Here is a 21,155-nt window from a genome sequence, read left to right as displayed (position 1 = left end):
TTCCTGTCCCTTCCCCCTTTCTTTCTTTCTTTCTTTCTTCCTTCCTTTCTTTCCTTCCTTTCCTCCCTCCATTTCTTGCTTTCCTTTTCCTTCCTCCCTTCTTTCCTCCCTCATTCCCTTCTTTCACTCTCTTACTCTCCCCTTTCACACCTTTCCTTGCTTCCTTTGCACCCTTCTTTTGTTCCTGTCCCTTCCCTCTTTCCTTCCTTCCTTCCCACCCTCCGTCCATTCATTCACCCATTCCTCTCTTGATCGCCCCTTTTACGGCGCCGCTGACAGCTAGCTCCCCCCCCCCCCACCGGGCCATGGAAAACTGGTCTAGCTTAAAGCCGGTCCCTGGTGCAAAAAAGGTTGGGGACCTCTGGACTAGATGACCTACAGGGTCCATTTCCACTCTGTTATTTTATTAAATCCAAGGCTGCATTCGTGCTATGCAAAGTGAAGCAAACCCGCCTTCGTGGGATTGCGCGGTACAAGCCTCGTTCGGAGGCAACGGCTGCTAACTCACAAGCAACCTCATTTTAGTTCAGCCTTCTTTCTTATGGGAACGCAGCAGCAGCGGCCGCAACAACAACAGTAAACACGATGACGAAATGCGGAAGGCCGGCGGCAAGGAATTCTGGGAGTGGCAGTCCCAACAGTTGACGCTGTGCCCAGCAACCAACCGAGATCAACCTCCCGCCTCCGGATTGACTTCGTCGCGTCCTGCCTCCTCCCGCTCTATCACGCTTTCCCTTCCATCCCTTCCCGCACAGCGGCCCCTTATGACAGGTCCACGTACGGCGCGAGGCCGCTCCGGCGGCCAATCCACGACGGCCACAGCGACGTCGCCACAATATGGGAGGCGGGGCCCGAGCCGCCCGTGAGGCTATAAAAGCAGCCGTCGCCACTTCGGTGGGTGCTGTCGTCGTCTTGTGAGGGAAGTGTGAGGTCGTTGGGGTGTTTTTTGAGGGGGGGGAGGCCGGCGAGGATGGAAAGCGGGCAAGCCGAAGAGGAGGTGAGCCTGGTTGTCAAGAGCCCCGCGCAGCGCCACCCGGACCTACTTCTCTCAGCCCGGCGCTCTTGGAGCGTCCGGCGCCTCAAGGCGGAACTGCGACACCTTCACCCGGACGAACCGGTGAGGCCGCGCATGCCCTTTTCTGCACTCCCCCTTCCTCGCCCGGAGTGGAGCCTCCTCGGACGGGCGCAGTCTATCCCACTTGGGTTGCTGGTTGGGGGTAGCGGGCCTCGGGGGGGGGATTTCTAAGGAAGGGCCCGACGACGGAGGCTGAGCTTGCGGGAGAGAGGACCTGGGTTGGGACAAGTCTCGAGTCTCCTCCCCGCTCGGTCTCTCTTCCCCTTTTCGGGCCGCGTGACCTGCGCCTGCTCTCTGCGGGCAGGATGGGGCTTCTGTGCAAGTGCAGAGGGCCACTGTTTGAGCAGGGGGCAATTCGAAAGGGTTCATCGGTCGCGTTTGAGGGAGATCTTGTGCGTGATTGTGGTTTTCTGAGCATGCCCAGAGGGCGTTGGCTCTGGCCCCGAGCAAGGATCGTGTTGCATCTGGGGGAGAAAAAAAAGTATTTCCCCGCAGTGTTGATTTATCCCAGAAAATTTGGGTAGCAACTCTAGGAAGTTGCTTTTCTCCTAAATTTCTCCAAGACAACTAGACGCAAGAAGAGGCTTTTTCCAAACGCCATCACTCTGCTAAACAAATAATTCCCTCAATCTATTTACTAAATCTGCACTTCTACTTTTTCTCATCATTCCCATCTCCTCCCACTTATGATTGTATGACTGTAACTTGTTGCTTGTATCCTTAAGATTTTTATTAATATTGATTCATTGCTTATTTGACCCCTATGACACTCATTAAGTCTTGTACCTCCTGATTCTTGTGTGTGCAATTACACTTGGACAGTAAATAATTCTATTTTAAACGATTGTGGTTCTGGAGGATTTCCTTGTGGTATCCCACCCCAGAGCTAAGCAGGGTCTGAACCTCTGGAGGTTTTATCAACTTCTGGACTTGGAGCAAATCCTGCTTGATAATTTTAAAAGAATATCTCAGAAATAAGCAAGGAATTATCCTGATTATTTTGTAACCCCTTTTGTGTTATATTTGGCTGTAGAAGTCCCCCCCCCCCCAATACTTGCTGTGTGGATTGGCTCTGGAGAAAAGCAATGGCCCACTTTTCCTGCAATATTTTCGAGAAAATTGTTAATGTTTAGGAATGATGACATTTTGCTTGCAGGGTTGGTTCTTTTGTTCAGGAACAATTAGTTATTGGAATGGCTTGTCTCCAGAAATGGTGGATGTTCCATTACTGGAGGGTTTTTTTAATGAGAGATTGGGCAGCCATTTGTCTCTCCTGGAGCAAGGGGCTGGACTGGATGACCTCCAGGGACCATTTCATTGGTTATTGAAAGTTCTGAGCTGATTAATGGACCATTTCCTTGTGGTTGGTAGATGTCTTGATTGTGATAATTGTAGCTTTCCAGAACAGGAGGCCAAAGTGAAATGCCTTTTTCCTATCAGCAATCAGTTCATTTATTATAAAACATTTAGGGACTAGGTCATCTGAATGGGAAAAAAACATTTTGTCCTTGGTACTCCTATATTTCAATTTTTTTCCCTCCAAAACTTCCTGTGAACAACTTCTGTTGCTTGCTGTTAACATTCAGAAATTTTAGACTGCCTTTCTAAAGCTAATGCTTAAAGCAGGAAAAAATAGTTTATGATTGCTTTCTTGTATCTCCTCCTACAAAACAAAATTATCTTAGCACTATTTGCTTTGCAAAGCAGATGATGCAACTGAGAGCCAACTTCCCAGTATTTTCTTTGTTTGAAGTTGTTTTAAAGTTAACACAAAAGGAGAAGAGAGCTTTCAGTACAGTTTCATAATTAATGTTTGTGTCTTTCTATATTTTGGAAACTTGTTTCCCTTTGCCTGATATTGACAAGGTTAAGTGCTTTGGCTAAATAAGAAGATTGCCTACATCTTGCCTGGTGGAACAGGATTGAAAATGATAAAACTTTTCATTGCATGCATTAAAGCACTGCAAGAGGTGGTTTTAATACAAGATGTCCCAAGCCTGGGTGGTGCGTGTGACCTTTCCTGGAATTTGGAAAGCTATTTGGCAGCAATGCCACTCCCCAAGGCCACTGGTGCCCATCCCTTTTGGCCTCCCATGCCAGCTTAGCATAGTTGGCCTCTTGGGAACCCTGACCTGCAAGGTAGCAAGATTGTACGATGGTGTGTTAGGATTGGACCTCTCTGCTTTGAGTTTGTGTTTAGTCTTCCATCCAAGGATTTTTTAAGAGCAGTTTGGAGCAGAGGAAGGAGTTTTTCTACAAGGTGCAGAACAGCCACTTCCTCACATTGCTCCTCATTTAGGGAGCTACTTGTCAACTTGACTTAAAGACAAGCCATGGGACTATCTAAAGGTTAAGACCAGTGTAGAAATCTACTTTTAGGTGCCAATTAGTGAACAAAGTTTACATAACACAGCTTTCCTTGAAAAATGTCAATGATTAACATAAATCCTTGTCAATTAACTTTTCCGGTTCCGGGGTAGCGGCGAGAAGATGGAGGATTCGCTGCTCCTCTGAGACAACGGAAAAATCATCAAAAAATGAGTCAATCCAGATCAGATGTTGTCTGATTCCTTCTGGTTTGTCAGCCTTTCGTGCTGGGAACCCAAAAAACCGAATGCTGCTGTGTCTGTTTGTGGCGCTGGGGACAAAATAGCCTTGAGAAACTGCTGGGAGTGATCAGCTGGGGAGCGGAAGATGGCGTCTGCTCCTACCCGATGCCCGATGCCGAGACGGAGAGGAAAGAAACGCGAGGCACCAGGAAATGAGAGTGACTGGGGCCGTAGCGATGGAATGACAGAAGAGATGGAGGAGTCGAGTGGACGGAGCGGAGACCACCGTCGAGGCTGGGACGTGCCTGCCTGTGCCTGCCTGTTTTGTGAGACCGAGGGCGCTGAGGGTGCGGTTGGTTGCCGGCGCCGGAGGTCGTTTGGGAAGAGCGGAGGAGTTGGGAATGTCATCTGGTGGACAAGGAGTGGCAGCTTAATCCCCTGTATGGCACCAGTGAGTGAGAGTCGCTGGTGCCGAGGGGGGATGAAGGGAGCGGCGTTGGAGTTCAAGGGAAGGAGACTGAGGCGAGTTGGGGGCTGTCGTGTGGAGCTGAGGCCATTGGCTGAGATTGGACTAAAAAGAACAGAGTGGATATAGCTGGGGGAGAGTGAACAGTGGAAACTGAATTCTCGAACTTTGAGGGTGTTGGTATCGTCGCTTTGCTGTCTCCTCCCCCTGCTCCCATTTCTCATTCTCATTTCCTGTATTCCCTATTGCATTACATTGAAGAACTGCGCCCCTGGTGGATGGCTCTATAACTACAACAGACTTAATGAAGGATTTTACTAAAGACATTATTATCATCCTGTTCTGGATTGGCTGATTGACTGATGAATTTTAATTTACCTATTTATTCAAGAACTGGTTTTATATTAATTGATTCTATTTATATAATTGTCTCAGATTAATTTTATAACTGACTGGTTAACCTTTTTAATTAATTAACTATTTTTAATTTTTATACATTTTTTAACTAATTTATTGGGGGGTAATTTTAGTGATGGATATTTGGGATCAGATGGAAGGTATATATGAAATGAATCGAATGAATGGTGGGACTAACTTGCAGGATGGGTGGGGTATGGATGAGGTAAATGGTAATTGCAATTTTTATAATATGAACGGGTGGGGTGAGTGGGACGGTATGTATGGGAACAATAGGGTCAGTATGAATGCAGAATTTAGCCTACCTGACGGTAGAGAGACAGGAGAGATGGGGGTATCTTTCTCTGGGGTGACAGAGGGCCAGAATATCCCGGTCCTGCTGGGGAGAGGTAGATATGGCGGGAGTCACGGGGCTAGCCGTTCTGGAGGAAAAAGAGATCGCTGCTTAATAGAGATCCCTTGTTCCAGTCCCGTGAGCTCAAACCGGAGGCCTGGTGACGAGTGTAATCCGGGCCCTGGGCTCAAGCTGCTGCTACTCAATGCCAGATCGGTCATGAATAAAGCTCTCCTCATCCGGGATCTGATCCTGGATGAGGAGGCCGATCTGGCATGTGTTACTGAAACCTGGCTGGGCCCATAGGGAGGGGTGCCTCTCTCGGAAATATGTCCAGCTGGGTTTCAGATATGGCACCAGCCTCGACCCCAGGGAAGGGGGGGAGGAGTGGCTATTGTAGCCAGGGAGAGCCTCCACCTGCGTAGACTCGTTGCTCCTGAGATCGCGGGTTGTGAGTCACTCCTTGTGAAGTTGGACTTAGGGGTTCAGGTGGGCTTGTTTCTCACGTACCTGCCTCCAAGCTGCGTGTCTACAGCCCTGCCTGCGCTGCTCGAAGAGGTGGCCGGGCTGGCGGTGGAGTTCCCCGGACTCATTGTCCTGGGGGACTTCAATCTGCCATCGCTCGGCGGTTCCTCAGGATTAGCACAGGAGTTCATGGCCACCATGACAGCCATGGACCTGACTCAAGTAGTTCAGGGTCCGACTCACGAGGGTGGACACACACCCGACATGGTATTCCTCTCGGAGCAATTGAATAGTGGTCTGAGACTAAGGGGCTTAGAAGCATTGCCTTTGTCATGGTCAGACCATTTTCTACTGCGGCTCAACTTCCTGGCTCCAATCCTCCCCTGCAGGGAGGCGGAACCGATTAGGAGGTTCCGCCCCAGACGCCTGATGGATCCTGAGGGCTTTCAGAAGGCGCTTGGGGTTTTACCAGATTCGCTCGTCCACAGCTCGGCAGAGTCTCTTGCTGAGGCCTGGAACAAGGCTGCAGCGGAGGCTCTTGACCGAATTGCGCCACTGCGACCTCTCTGTGGCACTAGACCCCGTAGAGCTCCATGGTTCAACGAGGAGCTCCGGGAGTTGAAACGCCAGAAGAGACGTCTAGAGAAGCGATGGAGGAAGAGTAAGTCCGAATCCGACCGAACACTTGTAAGAGCTTTTATTAAGACTTACAAAGTGGCGCTCAAGGCGGCAAGATGCGCGTACCATGCCGCCTTGATTGCATCAGCGGAATCCCGCCCGGCTGCCCTGTTTAGGGTGACCCGCTCCCTTCTAAATCAGGGGGGAGTTGGGGAACCCTTGCAGGGCAGTGCTGAGGAATTTAACTCGTTTTTCGCTGATAAAGTTGCTCGGATCCGAGCGGAACTCGACTCCAATTGCATAGCAGTATCGGCTGACAATGAGTCAGTCGAGGTGACTGGGGCTAAACGTCTTTGTCCATCTGTCTGGGAGGAGTTTGACTTGGTGACACCTGATGAAGTGGACAAGGCCATTGGAGCTGTGAGTTCTGCCACCTGCTTACTGGATCTGTGTCCCTCTTGGTTGGTTTCGGCCAGTCGAGAGGTGACACGGAGCTGGGTCCAGGAGATTGTCACCGCCTCCTTGGGGAGGGGGTCCTTCCCGGCTCCTTATAAGGAGGCACTTGTGCGCCCCCTCCTCAAGAAGCCTTCCCTGGACCCAGCCGTGCTTAATAACTACCGTCCAGTCTCCAACCTTCCCTTTATGGGGAAGGTTGTTGAGAAGGTGGTGGCGCTCCAACTCCAGCGGTCCTTGGAAGAAGCCGATTATCTAGGGCCTCAACAGTCGGGTTTCAGGCCCGGTTACAGCACGAAAACTGCTTTGGTCGCGTTGATGGATGATCTCTGGCGGGCCCGGGACAGGGACTTGTCCTCTGTCCTGGTGCTTCTTGACCTCTCAGCGGCTTTCGATACCATCGACCATGGTATCCTTCTGCGCCGACTGGAGGGGTTGGGAGTGGGAGGCACTGTTCTCCAGTGGTTCTCCTCCTACCTCTCCGGTCGGTCGCAGTCGGTGTTAGTGGGGGGTCAGAGGTCGACCTCTAGGTTTCTCCCTTATGGGGTACCTCAGGGGTCGGTCCTCTCCCCCCTGCTATTTAATATCTACATGAAACCACTGGGTGAGATCATCCAAGGGTATGGGGTGAGGCATCATCAATATGCGGATGATACCCAGTTGTACATCTCCACCCCATGTCCAGTCAGCGAAGCAGTGGAAGTGATGTGCCGGTGCCTGGAGGCTGTTGGGGACTGGATGGGTGTGAAGACGGAGTGGCTGTGGGTGTTGCCTCCCAAGGACAATTCCATCTGTCCGTCCATTACCCTGGGGGGGGGAACTACTGACCCCCTCAGAGAGGGTGCGCAACTTGGGCGTCCTCCTCGACCCACAGCTGACATTGGAACATCATCTTTCGGCTGTGGCGAGGAGGTCATTTGCCCAGGTTCGCCTGGTGCACCAGTTGCGGCCCTATTTGGACAGGGAGTCATTGCTCACAGTCACTCATGCCCTTATCACCTCGAGGTTCGATTACTGCAACGCTCTCTACATGGGGCTACCTCTGAAAAGTGTTCGGAAACTTCAGATCGTGCAGAACACAGCCGCGAGAGCCATCGTGGGGCTTCCCAGATTCGCCCACGTTTCTACAACACTCCGTGGCCTGCATTGGCTGCCGATCAGTTTCCGGTCACAATTCAAAGTGTTGGTCATGACCTTTAGAGCCCTACATGGCATTGGACCAGAATACCTCCGGAACCGCCTACTACTGCACGAATCCCAGTGGCCGATAAGGTCCCACAGAGTTGGCCTTCTCCGGGTCCCGTCGACTAAACAATGTCGTCTGGCGGGCCCCAGGGGAAGAGCCTTCTCTGTGGTGGCCCCGGCCCTCTGGAATCAACTCCCCCCGGAGATTAGAACTGCTCCCACCCTCCTTGTCTTCCGTAAACTACTTAAGACCCATCTATACCGCCAGGCATGGGGGATTTGAGACACCTTTCCCCCAGGCTTATTATAATTTATGTTTGGTATGTATGTGCTGTTTGGTTTTTTAAATTGATAGGGTTTTTAGTTTTTTTTCTTAATATTAGATTTGTGCCTGTACAATATTGTTTTATCGCTTGTTGTGAGCCGCCCCGAGTCTTCGGAGAGGGGCGGCATACAAATCTAATAAATTATTATTATTATTATTATTATTATTATTATTAATTAGGCCCTAGCTTGGTAATAATGTCAAAAGATTGGTTTCCCCTCAAGATGTACAACCTTAGCTGGGTTTAGAAGTGGTCATAATGTTGCCCTGAGACAATATTTTAGTACTTTTATTTAGAAAAATAAAGGAAATGTTATACAAGTAGTCCTTGGCTTACCTTAGCTTGGTTACCTTGATAGTCCTTGGTTTACCTCACTTAGCAACAATTTATGTTGCTAAGTGAGGCAGTTAAAATGAATGTTGCCTCATTTCATGTCCTTTTGTGCCACAATTAAGTGGATGGCTGCAGTTAGTAACACAATGGTTAAGTGAATCTGGCTTCCCCATCAGTTGAGCATCCGACAGTGGTGATGCTGCAACAGTCCAGTGTGAAAAATTGTCATTTTTTTCCTGTCACTGTGAACTGTTGTATGTCATTCTACTGTGGGTTCATTGCATGCAGCCAGCTTCTCCTGCAAACTCTCTTGTGCAATTGGCCTTTGTTCCAGTGATTTAGCTTCTCTTCAGCCTATTGATGAAAGACAAAATCTCCCTGTGCAGTTCAGCCGCAGGAAACAACTGGAATCTGGCAGTAGTCACATTCAAGGGGGAAATATTTTCCTCTTGAGGAGTGACCTAAAGGTCATCCCTCAGCTGGTTATCCAAAGATCAGCTGCTTATAATTTACAACAAAAAATGCACATTTATAAGAATGAGGATTCTTTCTGGAAAGTTTTTTAAACTGTTTTTCCCCTTCTCTTCAAAGCCTGAAGAGGCTCAGAGGTTGATCTACTCTGGAAAGTTGTTGCCCGACCATCTTCTTCTGCAAGAGGTCCTCACCAAGGTACGTGGCATATGCCCTGCTAGCCTTTTGCCTTCAGCAATCAATAGAGCATCAAGAAAATGTGGAAAGTTTAATTCATGCTTTCTCTTTCAGCAGGACACTGTTCATGCTCTTCATTTGGTGTGCAACTCTTTTAAGAATATGCCAAAGATGCCAGGAACTGACATGAAGGTATTGAAAAGCAGCCATTTGAGATGTTAGCTTATCACCAACTTTGGGGAATCAGATATTTTATGATCTGGCCAAGATTTTTAATATTGTACCAATCTGTTATAGGGATTTTGGGGTGGGGACAAATGTCCAACAAGTACAGATAATAGCTGGATTTAAGATCTTCCAGGTGAACCATCTTGAAGGGATCGTTGGGTTTTTGGGGATTTGGGTCTGCAGAAGGTCATTGTAATTCTAAGACAGGTTTTTTAAGCATGACAACTTTGAGTTGTGTGAACCTCAACTCCTAGAATTTTCCAGCCAGGCATGTCTGGCTGGGGAATTCTGGGAGTTGAGGGCCACACATTTTAAAAGTTGCCATGCTTTAAGAAATAAATGTTCTAGGATGTCAGAAAGTAGCCAACTGACACAGGGACTGAGCTCACTGGAAGACAGGCGTAGTTCCAATTCTGGTTGGTTGATCACAGTTATGCAGCCTCTGAAAAACATGGCTTCCTGGTTTTGTTTGGCTTAGCAGAACGAGTGAAGCCAGCCATGATTCTGTAGGTTGAATGGAGACATTTGGGAAGCCCAAACTTCATGATCTCAAGAAGGAAGAGGGTAACGATATTTATAGGTATATAACTCCTTACGGACTCTGGGCAGTGTACTACAGTTTAAAACAAAACAGCAAAAACCCAGAATATAAAAGAAACATTCATTCTACTTGGCCAGAGCTTGATAATGCAGCTCAATGGCCCGAGGCCTGCCAGCAAAGCCAGCTGAGTTTTTCAACAACTTGAGTTATCCTTTCTTCATTGCCTTTGATTTCCCAACAAAATGGGGAACACAGATTGGACTGGAGCCCATTAAATGGCTAGCATGAATGTGTATTGAGGCCGGGTATGGGTGACTATTTTATATGGTGTTTTTATATTCTTATCTGTCTGGGACTGGGCGGCATAGAAAAATAAATAAATAAATAAACAAATAAGAAAAAAATGCCCTTCTTTTTTATTAAAAGAAATTAATAATAAAACAAAACCAAAATCTATTACTATTATTACTATCTTCTCTTTTTTCATCCCTGTTTCCTCCCCCCTTGTGTGTGTGTTTGTGTGTGTGTGTGTGTGTGTGAACTCTTGAACCATTTCCAATAACAGGTGAGCTATTGGAAATGGTTCAAGAGTTCACACAAACACAAACGGCTGGGGGTTTTTTCCTCTGTTATTATTTGGGTGCTTTTTACCATATGCTTTAAATCAGTGTTTCCCAACCTTTTTTGAGCCACGGCACATTATTCATATTTTCAAAATCCTGGGGAACATTGAAAGGGGGGGGGGGGGGCGCTAAAGAAAAGTTTGGACAAAAAACCCCTCTCTCTTCCTCCCTTTCGCTCTATTTCTCCCTCTTTCTCTCTTTTCCTTCCTTCTTTCTCTCCATCCCTCTTTCTTTCTTACTTCCTCTCTTTTTTCTCTCTTTCTCTCTCCCTCCTTCCCTTCCTCTATGTCTTTCTCTCTCCCTTGCTCTCTCTCTCTTGCTATCTCTTTCTTGCTCTCTCTCTTTCACTGTCTCTTGCTATATGTCTCTTTCTTTCTCTTTGCCTCTCTTGCTATCTCTCTCTCTTTCTCTCTCTCTGCCTCTCTTGCTAAGTCTCTCTTTTTCTCTTGCTATATGTCTCTTTTTCTTTCTCTCTGCCTCCCTTGCTATGTCTCTCTCTCTCTCTTTCTCTCTCTTTCTCTGCCACTCTTGCTGCCTCTCTTTCTCGCTCTGTCTCTCTTTCTCTGCCTCTCTTGCTATGTCTCTTTCTCTCTCTCTCTGCCTCTCTTATATGTCTCTTTCTTTCTCTCTCTCTCAGCTGACTGCAAGCGGGAGCCCTGACGGCGGCAGCTGGACGTGCTGCTGGACACCGTATATGCCAGGCCCGCAGCGCCAGCATGTACGACGTCCAGCAGCACTTCCAACCTCCACCGTCAGGGCTCCCGCTTGCAGTCAGCTGAGAGAGAGAGAGAGCTCCCTCTCGCCGCCGCCTGGAGCTCCCTCTCGCCGCCGCCATCTCCCCGCAACTGCCTGCGGCCGCTGCAGCCACCACCACCCCGCTCCCATCGCCAGTGCCCTCCCGCCGGGCCACAAAGGACACTTGCCGCCGACGCCAGGGAAGCTCCAGCTGGGCGGGGCGCTGCCGGTGCCTCCGTCCTGGGGCTCCCACTCGCAGCTGTCCCCCGGCTCTGCCTGATGCCGCGGTTTCTGGCGCTCTCCTGCTGGGCCCCAAAGAAGGAAGGCGGGAAAAAGGCGTGAAGAATGAAGCTCTCCTTCTTCCTGCCTTCCTTCTTTGGGGCCCAGCAGGAGAGCGCCAAAAACCGCGGCATCGAGCAGGAGCTGGGGGACAGCTGCGAGCGGGAGCTCCAGGTCGGCACCGGCAGCGCCCCGCCCAGCTGGAGCTTCCCTAGGTGCTTGGCACACCGGTTGGGAAACGCTTTAAATCAAGAGTCATTTCTCTCACTTTCTCTCTCCCCCTCTTGCTCTCTCTCTCTCTCTCTTGTTTTCTTTCTCTCTCTATTGCTTTCTCTTTCACTCTTTCTATCTCTTTTGCTTTCTTTCTCTTGCTATCTCTCTCTCCCCCCCTTTCTCTCTCTCTTTCTCACTTACTTTCTCTCTCCCCCCCCTCTCTCTGTTAGCGAGGGGGCTGCGAGAGCGCTTTCTCCGCCTGCCCTGCCTTTACTGCAGCCCCCTTGCTGAAAGTCCGGGACGAAAGCACTCCCAGCGAAGGGGCTACGAGAGGGGCGGGGCGGGCATTCCCAAAGCGCGCAGAGAAAACCCTCTCTCGCAGCCCCCTGGCTGGGAGCGCAAAGGCCGCGGGAGAAGTCTCACCCCAAGGCAGGAGGAGGAGGAGAGGGGGCGGATCGGGCGGACGCGGGCAGTGCCAAGAGGCCAGGCGCGCGAGGGGGCCGGAGGCACCGTGGGGAGGCAGGGGCTACCTTTCTTTCTTCTGCCGGCGCCTCCCCGCACCCCCCCCCGCGGGCTGGCAGGGGGATGGGGAGCGCGCGCCCGTGGAAAAGGGTGCGCGCGGGGGGTATTTTGAGACGCGCGTGTGTGCACGGGCGCAGCTTACAGGGAACGCTGGGCGGCAATACAGATTTTCTAAATAAAATAGAAGCATTTGCTTTAGTATAGAGGTGTCAAATTCAATTTCATTGAGAGCCGCAATTGTGGTTGTATTTGACCTTGGGGGTCAGAGTGGGTGTGGCCAGCTCAATGTCACTCATTCCAGGGGCACCTGTGGCCCAAGCTCTCCCAACAGAGGAAACGGGCTCCCAAGCTCCATTTTTGGCTGTGACGGCCTCCTGCAACCTCCTGCTGGCACAAACTGAGCTTGGCTGGGCTGCGTTTTCACTGGCAGAGGCATCAGCCTTCGCTATTTTTAGGGCAGCCCCACGGGCCAGATCTGGACCTGGGCCTTGAGTTTGGCACCCTTACTTTAGAGGGCGGAGAGTCTGAAATGGAGCTGAATACTGGGAACAGACTTTTAAATGCATCGGTAATTTTTTTGTTGGCTTAGGAGGCTGAAGCCAAGGAGCAGTCCACAGCATTGGGCCAAAATCCTTCCGATCTTCCAAGGTCAGCTCCCAGCCAAGGACAAGCTGCTCCAGACCCACCCGTGACCACAGAGGAAGCTGAAACAAGGTATGTTTAAGGGTCCCAAGTTCTTATTTGGGACAAAAACACCTGTGCCTTGATGATGAAGTTTCTCCAGCATTTATTTATTTTAATTGTTTATTGGATTTGTATGCCGCCCCTCTCCGGAGACTTGGGGCGGCTAACAGCAATAATAAAACAACATATAATAATAATAATAATAATCCAATACTAAAAACAGTTAAAAACCCATTATTATAAAAACCAAACATACATACAGACATACCATGCATAAAATTGTAAAGGCCTAGGGGAAAGTATCTCAATTCCCCCATGCCTGGCGGCAGAGGTGGGTTTTAAGCAGCTTACGAAAGGCAAGGAGTGTGGGGGCAATTCTAATCTCTGGGGGGAGTTGGTTCCAGAGGCCCGGGGCCGCCACAGAGAAGGCTCTTCCCCTGGGTCCCGCCACGTGACATTGTTTAGTTGACGGGACTGGAGAAGAGCCACTCTGTGGGACCTAACTGGTCGCTGGGATTCGTGCAGCATCCAGGTAGAATTGTATAGAAGTTTGAGTCATAGCAACTGAACTTCTTTTCTTTTTTGAAATGGGTCCAGTTGCCAAGATTCAACTTGCAGTATGTGGTTTGAATTCCAGGCTTGATAATTTTATAGGCAGAGCCACACAGATTCCTGGCCTCAGTACAGAAGCTTTCTGGTTACTTCTGGGATGTGTGCGTTTGCCTCAACTGTGTTTCGTTTTCCACAATCTGTGGAAATTGAATTCAACTAATCAGTCAGTCAGAACTGAGGCCATGGAGGCTGTGTGCCCTCATGACCCTGTTTCCCCCCTCCTCACTGGACAGGTCATCAATCACATTCTCCATTGGCAGGCTGTGCACCCCCACACTCCTCCAGCTGACTCCCGATAACCCAGGACCCAATCAGTAAAAGAAATACAGTATTTGTGGGGTATAGTTTTAGTTAGTACAATCAGCCACTCCCGTCAACTCTACCCCCTCCTGCTTATGGCAACTTGAAAGCTTTGCATTACTTTACCAAAAAACCCGCACCCTGCTAAAGGTCTTTAAAGGAGGGAGGAAAATACAAGTGGTCCTGACTTACAACTGATTGCTTAGCAACTGCAACAGACCCTTCCCTCCCCAAAAGGGGTATGATCCGTTTTTGATCTCATGACTCTGGGAATGCTGCAAAGTGGAAAATGGTCGTAACTCAGCTTTTCAGTGCCATAACTTTGAACCAGTCACTAAATGAACTGTTGAAGTCAAGGACTGCCTGTGGTTCAGATTTCTCGCAAGAAAAACAACCTATCTCAAATGATGTGCTGGCTTAACAACTACCACCACAAAAACACTTGTAAGCATGGCTCTATTCAATTATACTCTCTCTCTGTAATGGCGGCCTTCTGTCTGTGCCTTCTCCACCAGATCTCCAGTGACTCCGCATCCTTTTCAAGCGATGAGCTCCAGTTATTCCTCCTACACCACATATCACATGCTGCAGCTCTGGTTCCATCAGCTGTACGCCAGGCAATACTACATGCAATAGTAAGTTTCGTCTTGAATTTTTCTACATTTGAAGTCACACGCTCAGCCCATGAAAATCACAGCATGTTTTTCAAAATAATCTTCCAGTAATATGAAGGTGTCAGTACAGATATTTTTGAGAATGCCTGCACTGGCTTTACAACAATCCAGTAAGTAATAAAGTAATAAAAAGTTCAGACTTCATAGATTGGTCCGGGTGGTAAAAAAATTCTTCTTGTGCAAGTCATTTGGACCCAACATCTTTTAGTCACAACTGGAGTCATGCAGAATTTTTCAAAATTTTCAAAATAATCTTCCAAAGATGCCAGTGTTTCTCTACCATGTCAAATTATTAGTTTACAAATAAATAATATAGCATACAAAAATTACAAAAGTTAAATAGGGAAACTAGACGGAAATAAAAGGTGAAAAAGAAATAATAACTTCAAAATTTACCAGCAAATTGAGAGATTTGACTAGATTAGCAAGGCTGAGGAATTCTGGGAATTGAAGTCACCAAGGCTTGCTTGCTTGTTTGTTTGTTTATTTGATTTTTTTTAAATGCCGCCCTCCACCTTAGACTCAGGGCGGCTTACAACATGTTAGCAATAGCACTTTTAAACAGAGCTAGCCTATTGCCCCCATAATCCAGGTCCTCATTTTACCCACCTCGGAAGAATGGAAGGCTGAGTCAACCTTGAGCCGGTGATGGGATTTGAACCGCTGACCTGCAGATCTAGCAATCAGCTTTACTGGCCTGCAGTACTGCACTCTACCCACTGCGCCACCTCGGCTCTTAAAGGCTGGAGACCCCTGATTTAGAATACATCTGGGTTTCACCAGCTGCTGCCCTACTGCTATCAGTACTTCGTAGTCCTGATTTTTTTTAAGCACCAGAGGAATGTTTCATATCCCTTTCCTCCCCCCCCTCCTCCAGCATCGCCAACGCTCGTTCGGGTGACTTGTCCTCTGCACGAAGTTCCCAGGAGATCTCCGTGGCTCCCGTGAACCCTCCAGCTCCTCTCCCCGGTCCCTTTCCTGCCGAACCCCCCCCTGTAGATGCTCCCCCTCAAGCCAACCCTGGAGTGAACGCAAACCTGCGCATGAATGCCCAGGGAGGACCCCTCATGGAGGAAGATGAAGAAGTCAACCGCGATTGGCTGGACTGGCTCTATTCAGCAACCCTCTTCTACGTCTTCGTCAACATTGTTTATTTCTACTCCAGCATGAGCAGGTTCCTCTTGGTGATGGCCGGCACCCTCCTCATGTACCTGTGAGTCGGCTTGGGGGACTGGGCAGGGGGTTGGTTACTGCACACCACCTCCTGAATCTCGTCCAGGGAGTCCTTTATCATTTATTTAGCGACTGTTTAAAGTTGCAGTGGCATTGAAAAAAAGCGGCATGACTGTTTTTCACACTTGACGACCCCTGCAGTATTCCCCCTGGGCACGGGATCACCATCTGGACACTTGGGAGCAATTGGCACATGCAGCCAGTGCTCAACTTTCCATTTAGTGACTGTTCAAAGTTGCAACAGTCCTGAAAAAGTGACTCATGTGGTTCACAATTCAAAGGTTTGCTTAGAGGGGGGGGAAAGCGTTTGCAAAGTTGGATTGAGAGGAAGGAGAGCAAAAGAACCCTCTTATAAGCTTCTACACAAAACACACCCAGGCTAAGAAGCCCTCCCCACACCCATTTATTTTGCTAAGTCATTTTCTGTGTTGTTCTATACCAGTGTTTCTCAACCTTGGCAGTTTGAAGATGTGTGGACTTCAACTCCCAGAATTCCCCAGGCAGCAACGCTGGCTGGGGAATTCTGGGAATTGAAGTCTACACATCTTCAAACTGCCAAGGTTGAGAAACACTGTTCTATACTTAAGGGTCAGCATGACCATTCTCTTCCTAGTTCTAGCTGTCTTGTCAAGTCCTTGCTGCGTTATAGCCTGACCAGGGTCCTTCCAGTGGCCTGGCCTTTTGTGTGTTCCAGGAGGAAGGATCTCAAGTCATTCTCACTTGTTTTACTGAATATATCCTGGGTTAGTTTAGAAAAGAATATTATTATAGCTTATGTTTATTGTACATGTTAGTACATTAATTACTTTTTATAAAAGAATAACTCATCATTATTTTCCTTCACGGCCAATGTAGGCATTCCCATGGTTATGTAATTAAAATTCAGACATGGCAACTGACTGGTATGTATCTATGACAGTTTCAGTGTCCTGGGGTCATGGGATCCTCTTTTGTGACCCACTGATAAAAGCAAAATCAACATAGCCAGATTCCCTGAACAGCTGTGTTAATAGCTAAACAGCTGCACTGATTCACTTAACAGCTGTGGCAGGAAACTTTATAAAATGGAGCAAAACCTGGCTCCAGGCAATTTTGGCCTGGGCTGTGGTCATGGGTCAAGGAGTTGCCTGTATTTTGGAAGGAAATTTAACAGCAAATTGAGAGATTTGACTAGATTAGATTAGCTAGAGTTGGAAGGGACCTTGTAGGGCATATAGTCCAACCCCTCCACAAGCTACACCAGTGACGGTGAATCTTTTTTTTTTGTTCAGTTGGCAAAAGGGTGCACATGTGTGAGGTGACATGTGCATGTGTGCCCATGACCATAATGCAATGGCCTCCCTCCTCTGCATATGTGCTGCCCCCCCTGCACAATCCCCCCACACATGCACACAGGCCTCACTGAAGCCTCTGGACTTCTGGAAGGCCCATTGGGCTGTTTTTCGCTCTCCCCAGGATTCAGGAAAGCCATCTGAAGCCCGGGCAGATGAAAAGTGGCCAAACTTCTGGTTGGGCTGTTGGGCAGTTTTTCACCACCCCCAGGCTTCAGATGGCTTTCCTGAATCCTGGGGATGGCGAAAAACAGCCGAAAGGAAGGCCAAAAATCAGAGAGAGAATAGATAGCTGCCCAAATTTTTAAAAAGGGGATTGCCATTCGAGGGTTTTGTCTTTCTAACACATGTCTTCTCTTCTTAGGCACCAGGTTGGCTGGTTCCCTTTCAGGCGAAGGGCAGCCCATCCGCCCCCGAACAACTTTCCTGTCCAGGCTGCAGTTAATCAAGATCAGAATAACAATTTACAAGTAAGTTTTGTGCTGGCAGCCAGTGATCAGCAGAAGTAGCTTGCAGTACTGCACTCTAACCACTGCACCACTGAGGTGGTGATCATCATAAATTTCCTGAACGTAGTGGGTGCCTTACAGCCAAGCTGATTCCAATATGTCCCTTGCTAGCAAGACCGTTGTTGAGTTTCACTCCACTTTTACAACCCTAACTCTAACTCTTAAACACAGTTAGTATGGAAACAAGCCCCTATTGAACTAGAGCCTTTTACTCCCTAAGTAAAATGCTCTGATTCAATAAGGCCTTGTTCCATCGTTCCAAGGTCAGTAAAATGAGGACCCAGATTGTTGGGGACAATATGCTTACTCTCTGTAAACCACTATAAAGCACTATGAAGTGGTATATAAATCTAAATTTTAATGCTAAACATGGTGCTTGCAAGGATTTTGCCTAAATTTGAAATGTTCAACTTCAAAAGAACTAAAAAAGAAAAAGGGTTCAACGTCAGCCTAGTTAAACCCTACCAATAGTTGGAGATTGCTAGGAAGGAAGGATCTCCGTGTAATTACATTCTCTCTCCCTCCCCCAGCAGGAGGAAAACCCAAGAGAACAAAATGAAGCTGAGAATTTGGAGGCTACACGGGAGAACCAGGCAGCCCCAGCGGTTTCCTTCGTGAGCACAGCTTGGCTTTTCTTCAAGGCTTTCTTCGCCTCCCTCCTGCCAGAGGGGCCTCCAGCTGTGGCCAATTAACTGGACACATAAAACTTCCTCTTTCTTCTCTGGACACTAGCTTGAATGTCCCAAGGTGGCCAAGGATCAAAGAGGGCAAATGTAGACTTTGAAGCAAAAGACAGACATGGCTGGGCACATGCAATGAGCTTCAAGGAACAGAACAATAGACCACCGAAGCCATGGTTGAGAGCGGCGCAAAGTTTTGTACCTTAGCTGTCTTTTGCGGGCCACGTGCCAGGACCAGTGATTGATTCCAGTTGGAGTGGACCTCACACTTGCCTGCGCTAAGTTGCACAATCTTGTGCAACCAGCGTATTTAAGGGAAAAAACTTCACGGCGAAAGTTAATGCCAAAAATGAAGAAGAGCTGTTCTTATTTCCTGACAGCACATGTAAAAGGTGTAGATAGCTTTCCGACAGAAGGTAAAAATGGAGCTTATTAACACTACACAGCAGAGGTGGGCAACCAAGGCCACTAGGCCACCTGTGGACTTTCAACTCCCAGCATAATGGATCAGGAATTCTGGGAGTTGAAAGTCTGCAGTTGGAATTGGTTGCCCAGCCATGCTACATAGTGCAGCAGAAAGTATTTTCCTAGGTGTCAAGCAGGAGGGTTTTTTCTATTTTGTCAGTGTAGCAAGTCAACATAATATCTGGACATGTGTCTTTGGATAGATCAAATTGCAAATATGACTTTTTTCAAGTAGCTTTCTATTTTGTGCAGTAATCTGCTTAATCTATAAGTTCTTTTTTGTCATTACATTTCAAAGTTAAAAGAATGGGATTTGTGCAAAAGACTTGTGAAACGATCGATCGTTACCTCGCTTTATATCTGCTTCCTTCCTCTCCCCTTGTCTCCTTTCCTTCCCTCCCTTCCCATCATGCTGATTTTCAGGCCGATTTTCTGCAAGATTAGCCATAAATATTGTGAATGAGTGAATTGTGCTTTTTGGAATACAATGTTTTTTTTGGAATACAATGTTTTTTAAAAAAAACCAAAACATTGGCCTGAATCTGAAATTGAGTGGTAGGTACTTTTTGCTCCTGAGGTGCGACAGTCTAGATCCCCAGAGATGGGTCAGAGTAAGAGGATTGCCCCAAATCACTACAACTGCTCATTTTGCAAACACAAGTTTTGAACTCGGACTGTAAGATTTCTAGCATCTTTTGACCAAAAGGTTGTGTGGGCCTCTCCCAGCCATGTTGGGAGCGGCAGTATAATATCAGAATTATAATGGGAGTTGCCATTATACAATTGCTGTGATGATATGACCTCTATCACTTGTGACTGGCACAAATTAATTATGATTGTGATGGCTGCCCCTCGCTTCTAGATGCCCAGAGTCTCCTAGAAAGGGGAAAATATTCTATAACATCTGCTTTTAACTTGGATATTTTAGTACAAGCAAAAGAAGATTCATTCTTTGGGGTTCTGACTAATTGGTTTGCTTAAGAATGCTCACATTACTTCTTCTACCACCACCACCTAAGGAACTCCCTTAGAATTCTATTATTTTTCCAGTTATTCTTTCTCACTCGGGGTTTATTTTGCATATAAAAACATTTTCCCGTTTCTGTGTTTGGATTTCAGGATGATGCTGAAATGGCGTGTTTTCGCTATTGTGGATTGTTACCTGGATACTTTATTCTTAAGTTTCACAAGGACAGTCACGTGATGGCTGAACTATTTTTTTCTCCTTGTATATTATTAAACAAAGTTTAATATATTGCAGCTTAATTTTATTAAACCAAGATTGTTTGCAAGCGTTTGAGAGTTATTGCATTGATAAGACTCAAAGTTTTAAAATTTCAGACAAAAGTGGAAAGTGTCATGTCAGGAAGCAGTATCAGCATCCCCTCTAATCTTACACAAGTCAGGGGTGTCAAACTCAAGGCCTTGGGGGCGGGGATCTGGCCCACCAGGCCACCCTGGAAACAGTGGACCGGCTTGCAGTGCCTCTGCTAGCGAAAATGGAGCTCCCGAGCTCAGCTTTTGCTGGCATTGGGTTGCAGCGGAAAACAGCTCGCAAGGGTTGCAGGTAAAACTCCCAAGCTCTGTTTTCACCGGCAGAAGGTTACAGGTGGCTGTTGCAGCCAAAACGGAGCCTGGGAGTCCATTTTTGCTGGAAGAGCATTTGGCCCACCACACAGTGCCCCAACACGAGTGACGAGCTGGCCATGCCCTCCTCAAAGTCAAACAAACTCTCGATGCACAACGTCATTGTAATCAAGAGACACCCACCCACGCCCCGTCATAGGCAGTCTTAGAAAACAAAGCTCTCCGTACTGAAAGAGCGGGTCCAGCAGTCACGTGGGTTGCTCGCTGTCCAATCCACATAGGGCCGAGCCTTGTCTTTAAAAAGATTGCTGGATCCGCCCCTTCCCCAGAATTCGCTCGCTCATGCCGGCAGGACGCATGGTGGCTCAGCTCCTCTGAAAACACCTTCCCTTCTCTCTCTCTCTGCAATAAAACAAGATAAGTAATGTAGTTTATTATCATTTTCTCCTCAAAGCCTTAGACTTTGCGGCAACTCTACTGGGCTCAGCGCCAAAAGGAGAAGCTGCAACGTGGCTAAAGTCGTGAATTGCGCAATCACCTTGCTCGCGCCACTGCCGGATTGCATTTATAAGTAAATCTACTTGGCTGGGAGGTCTGGCCTTTCCTTTGTGGTCTTTCCTTCCTCCAGCGGAATGGGACATATATAACAAGCTCTCTTGTTCGTCTCCTGGACTTTAGTCATTCCTCCATTCAAAAAATTGGAGTGTTTTTCTTGGCATGAAGGCCCTCAGCACCCAGTAATACCGGCACTTGCAGCTTATTTATTTATTTATTTATTTATTAGATTTGTATGCCGCCCCTCTCCGTAGACTCGCAAGCCGCTTGGTGTCATAAAGTCCACTGCCTGGCCTGGAGTAGGCTGTGAGACTCAGGCTATTACTCCCTTGCTAGGCCTCTTAACCAGGGTGCCTGGGTTGTTTAATTAGGGAGGCTTGGCCCCGTCTGTACTCTGGCACAAACTTTGGATTTGTCCAGATTGTCTTTGAGCTTCAGACGCTCCTGGGCCTAGGAGCCTGGGCCTTATCCTCTTGGGTATTATTTTGACTATTCATAGTATCCAAGATAAATCA

General features: G+C 47.9%; 1 protein-coding gene across 4 annotated transcripts; it reads left to right on the top strand.

Moving 5' to 3' along the window:
* Positions 1–837: 837 nt before the first annotated feature.
* Positions 838–19,790, top strand: HERPUD1 (homocysteine inducible ER protein with ubiquitin like domain 1). Of its 4 annotated transcripts, none has more exons than XM_070760763.1 (8): positions 838–1,117; positions 8,813–8,890; positions 8,984–9,061; positions 12,600–12,724; positions 14,122–14,241; positions 15,158–15,493; positions 17,209–17,314; positions 17,884–19,790. In XM_070760763.1, exons 1-8 carry the CDS (start codon positions 971–973, stop codon positions 18,043–18,045), a joined length of 1,152 nt encoding a protein of 383 aa, XP_070616864.1. In that variant the 5' UTR covers positions 838–970; the 3' UTR covers positions 18,046–19,790. The 4 variants fall into 4 exon arrangements, with proteins under 4 accessions (XP_070616864.1, XP_070616865.1, XP_070616866.1 ...); XM_070760764.1 differs by having other exon boundaries at positions 840–1,117; positions 8,987–9,061; XM_070760765.1 differs by having other exon boundaries at positions 865–1,117; positions 17,887–19,790.
* The last annotated feature ends 1,365 nt before the right edge of the window (positions 19,791–21,155 follow it).

The sequence above is a fragment of the Erythrolamprus reginae genome, chromosome 9, assembly GCF_031021105.1.
Source record: "Erythrolamprus reginae isolate rEryReg1 chromosome 9, rEryReg1.hap1, whole genome shotgun sequence".
NCBI classification, from domain to species: Eukaryota; Metazoa; Chordata; class Lepidosauria; order Squamata; family Dipsadidae; genus Erythrolamprus; species Erythrolamprus reginae.
This window is presented reverse-complemented; position numbering and strand designations above follow the sequence as displayed.

Coding starts and splice junctions, on each gene's coding strand:
- HERPUD1 (XM_070760763.1), top strand. CDS start 971: ATGGAAAGCGGGCAAGCCGAAGAGGAGGTGAGCCTGGTTGTCAAGAGC. Junction 8,891..8,983: donor TGCAAGAGGTCCTCACCAAG/GTACGTGGCATA, acceptor TTTCTCTTTCAG/CAGGACACTGTTCATGCTCT. Junction 9,062..12,599: donor TGCCAGGAACTGACATGAAG/GTATTGAAAAGC, acceptor TTGTTGGCTTAG/GAGGCTGAAGCCAAGGAGCA.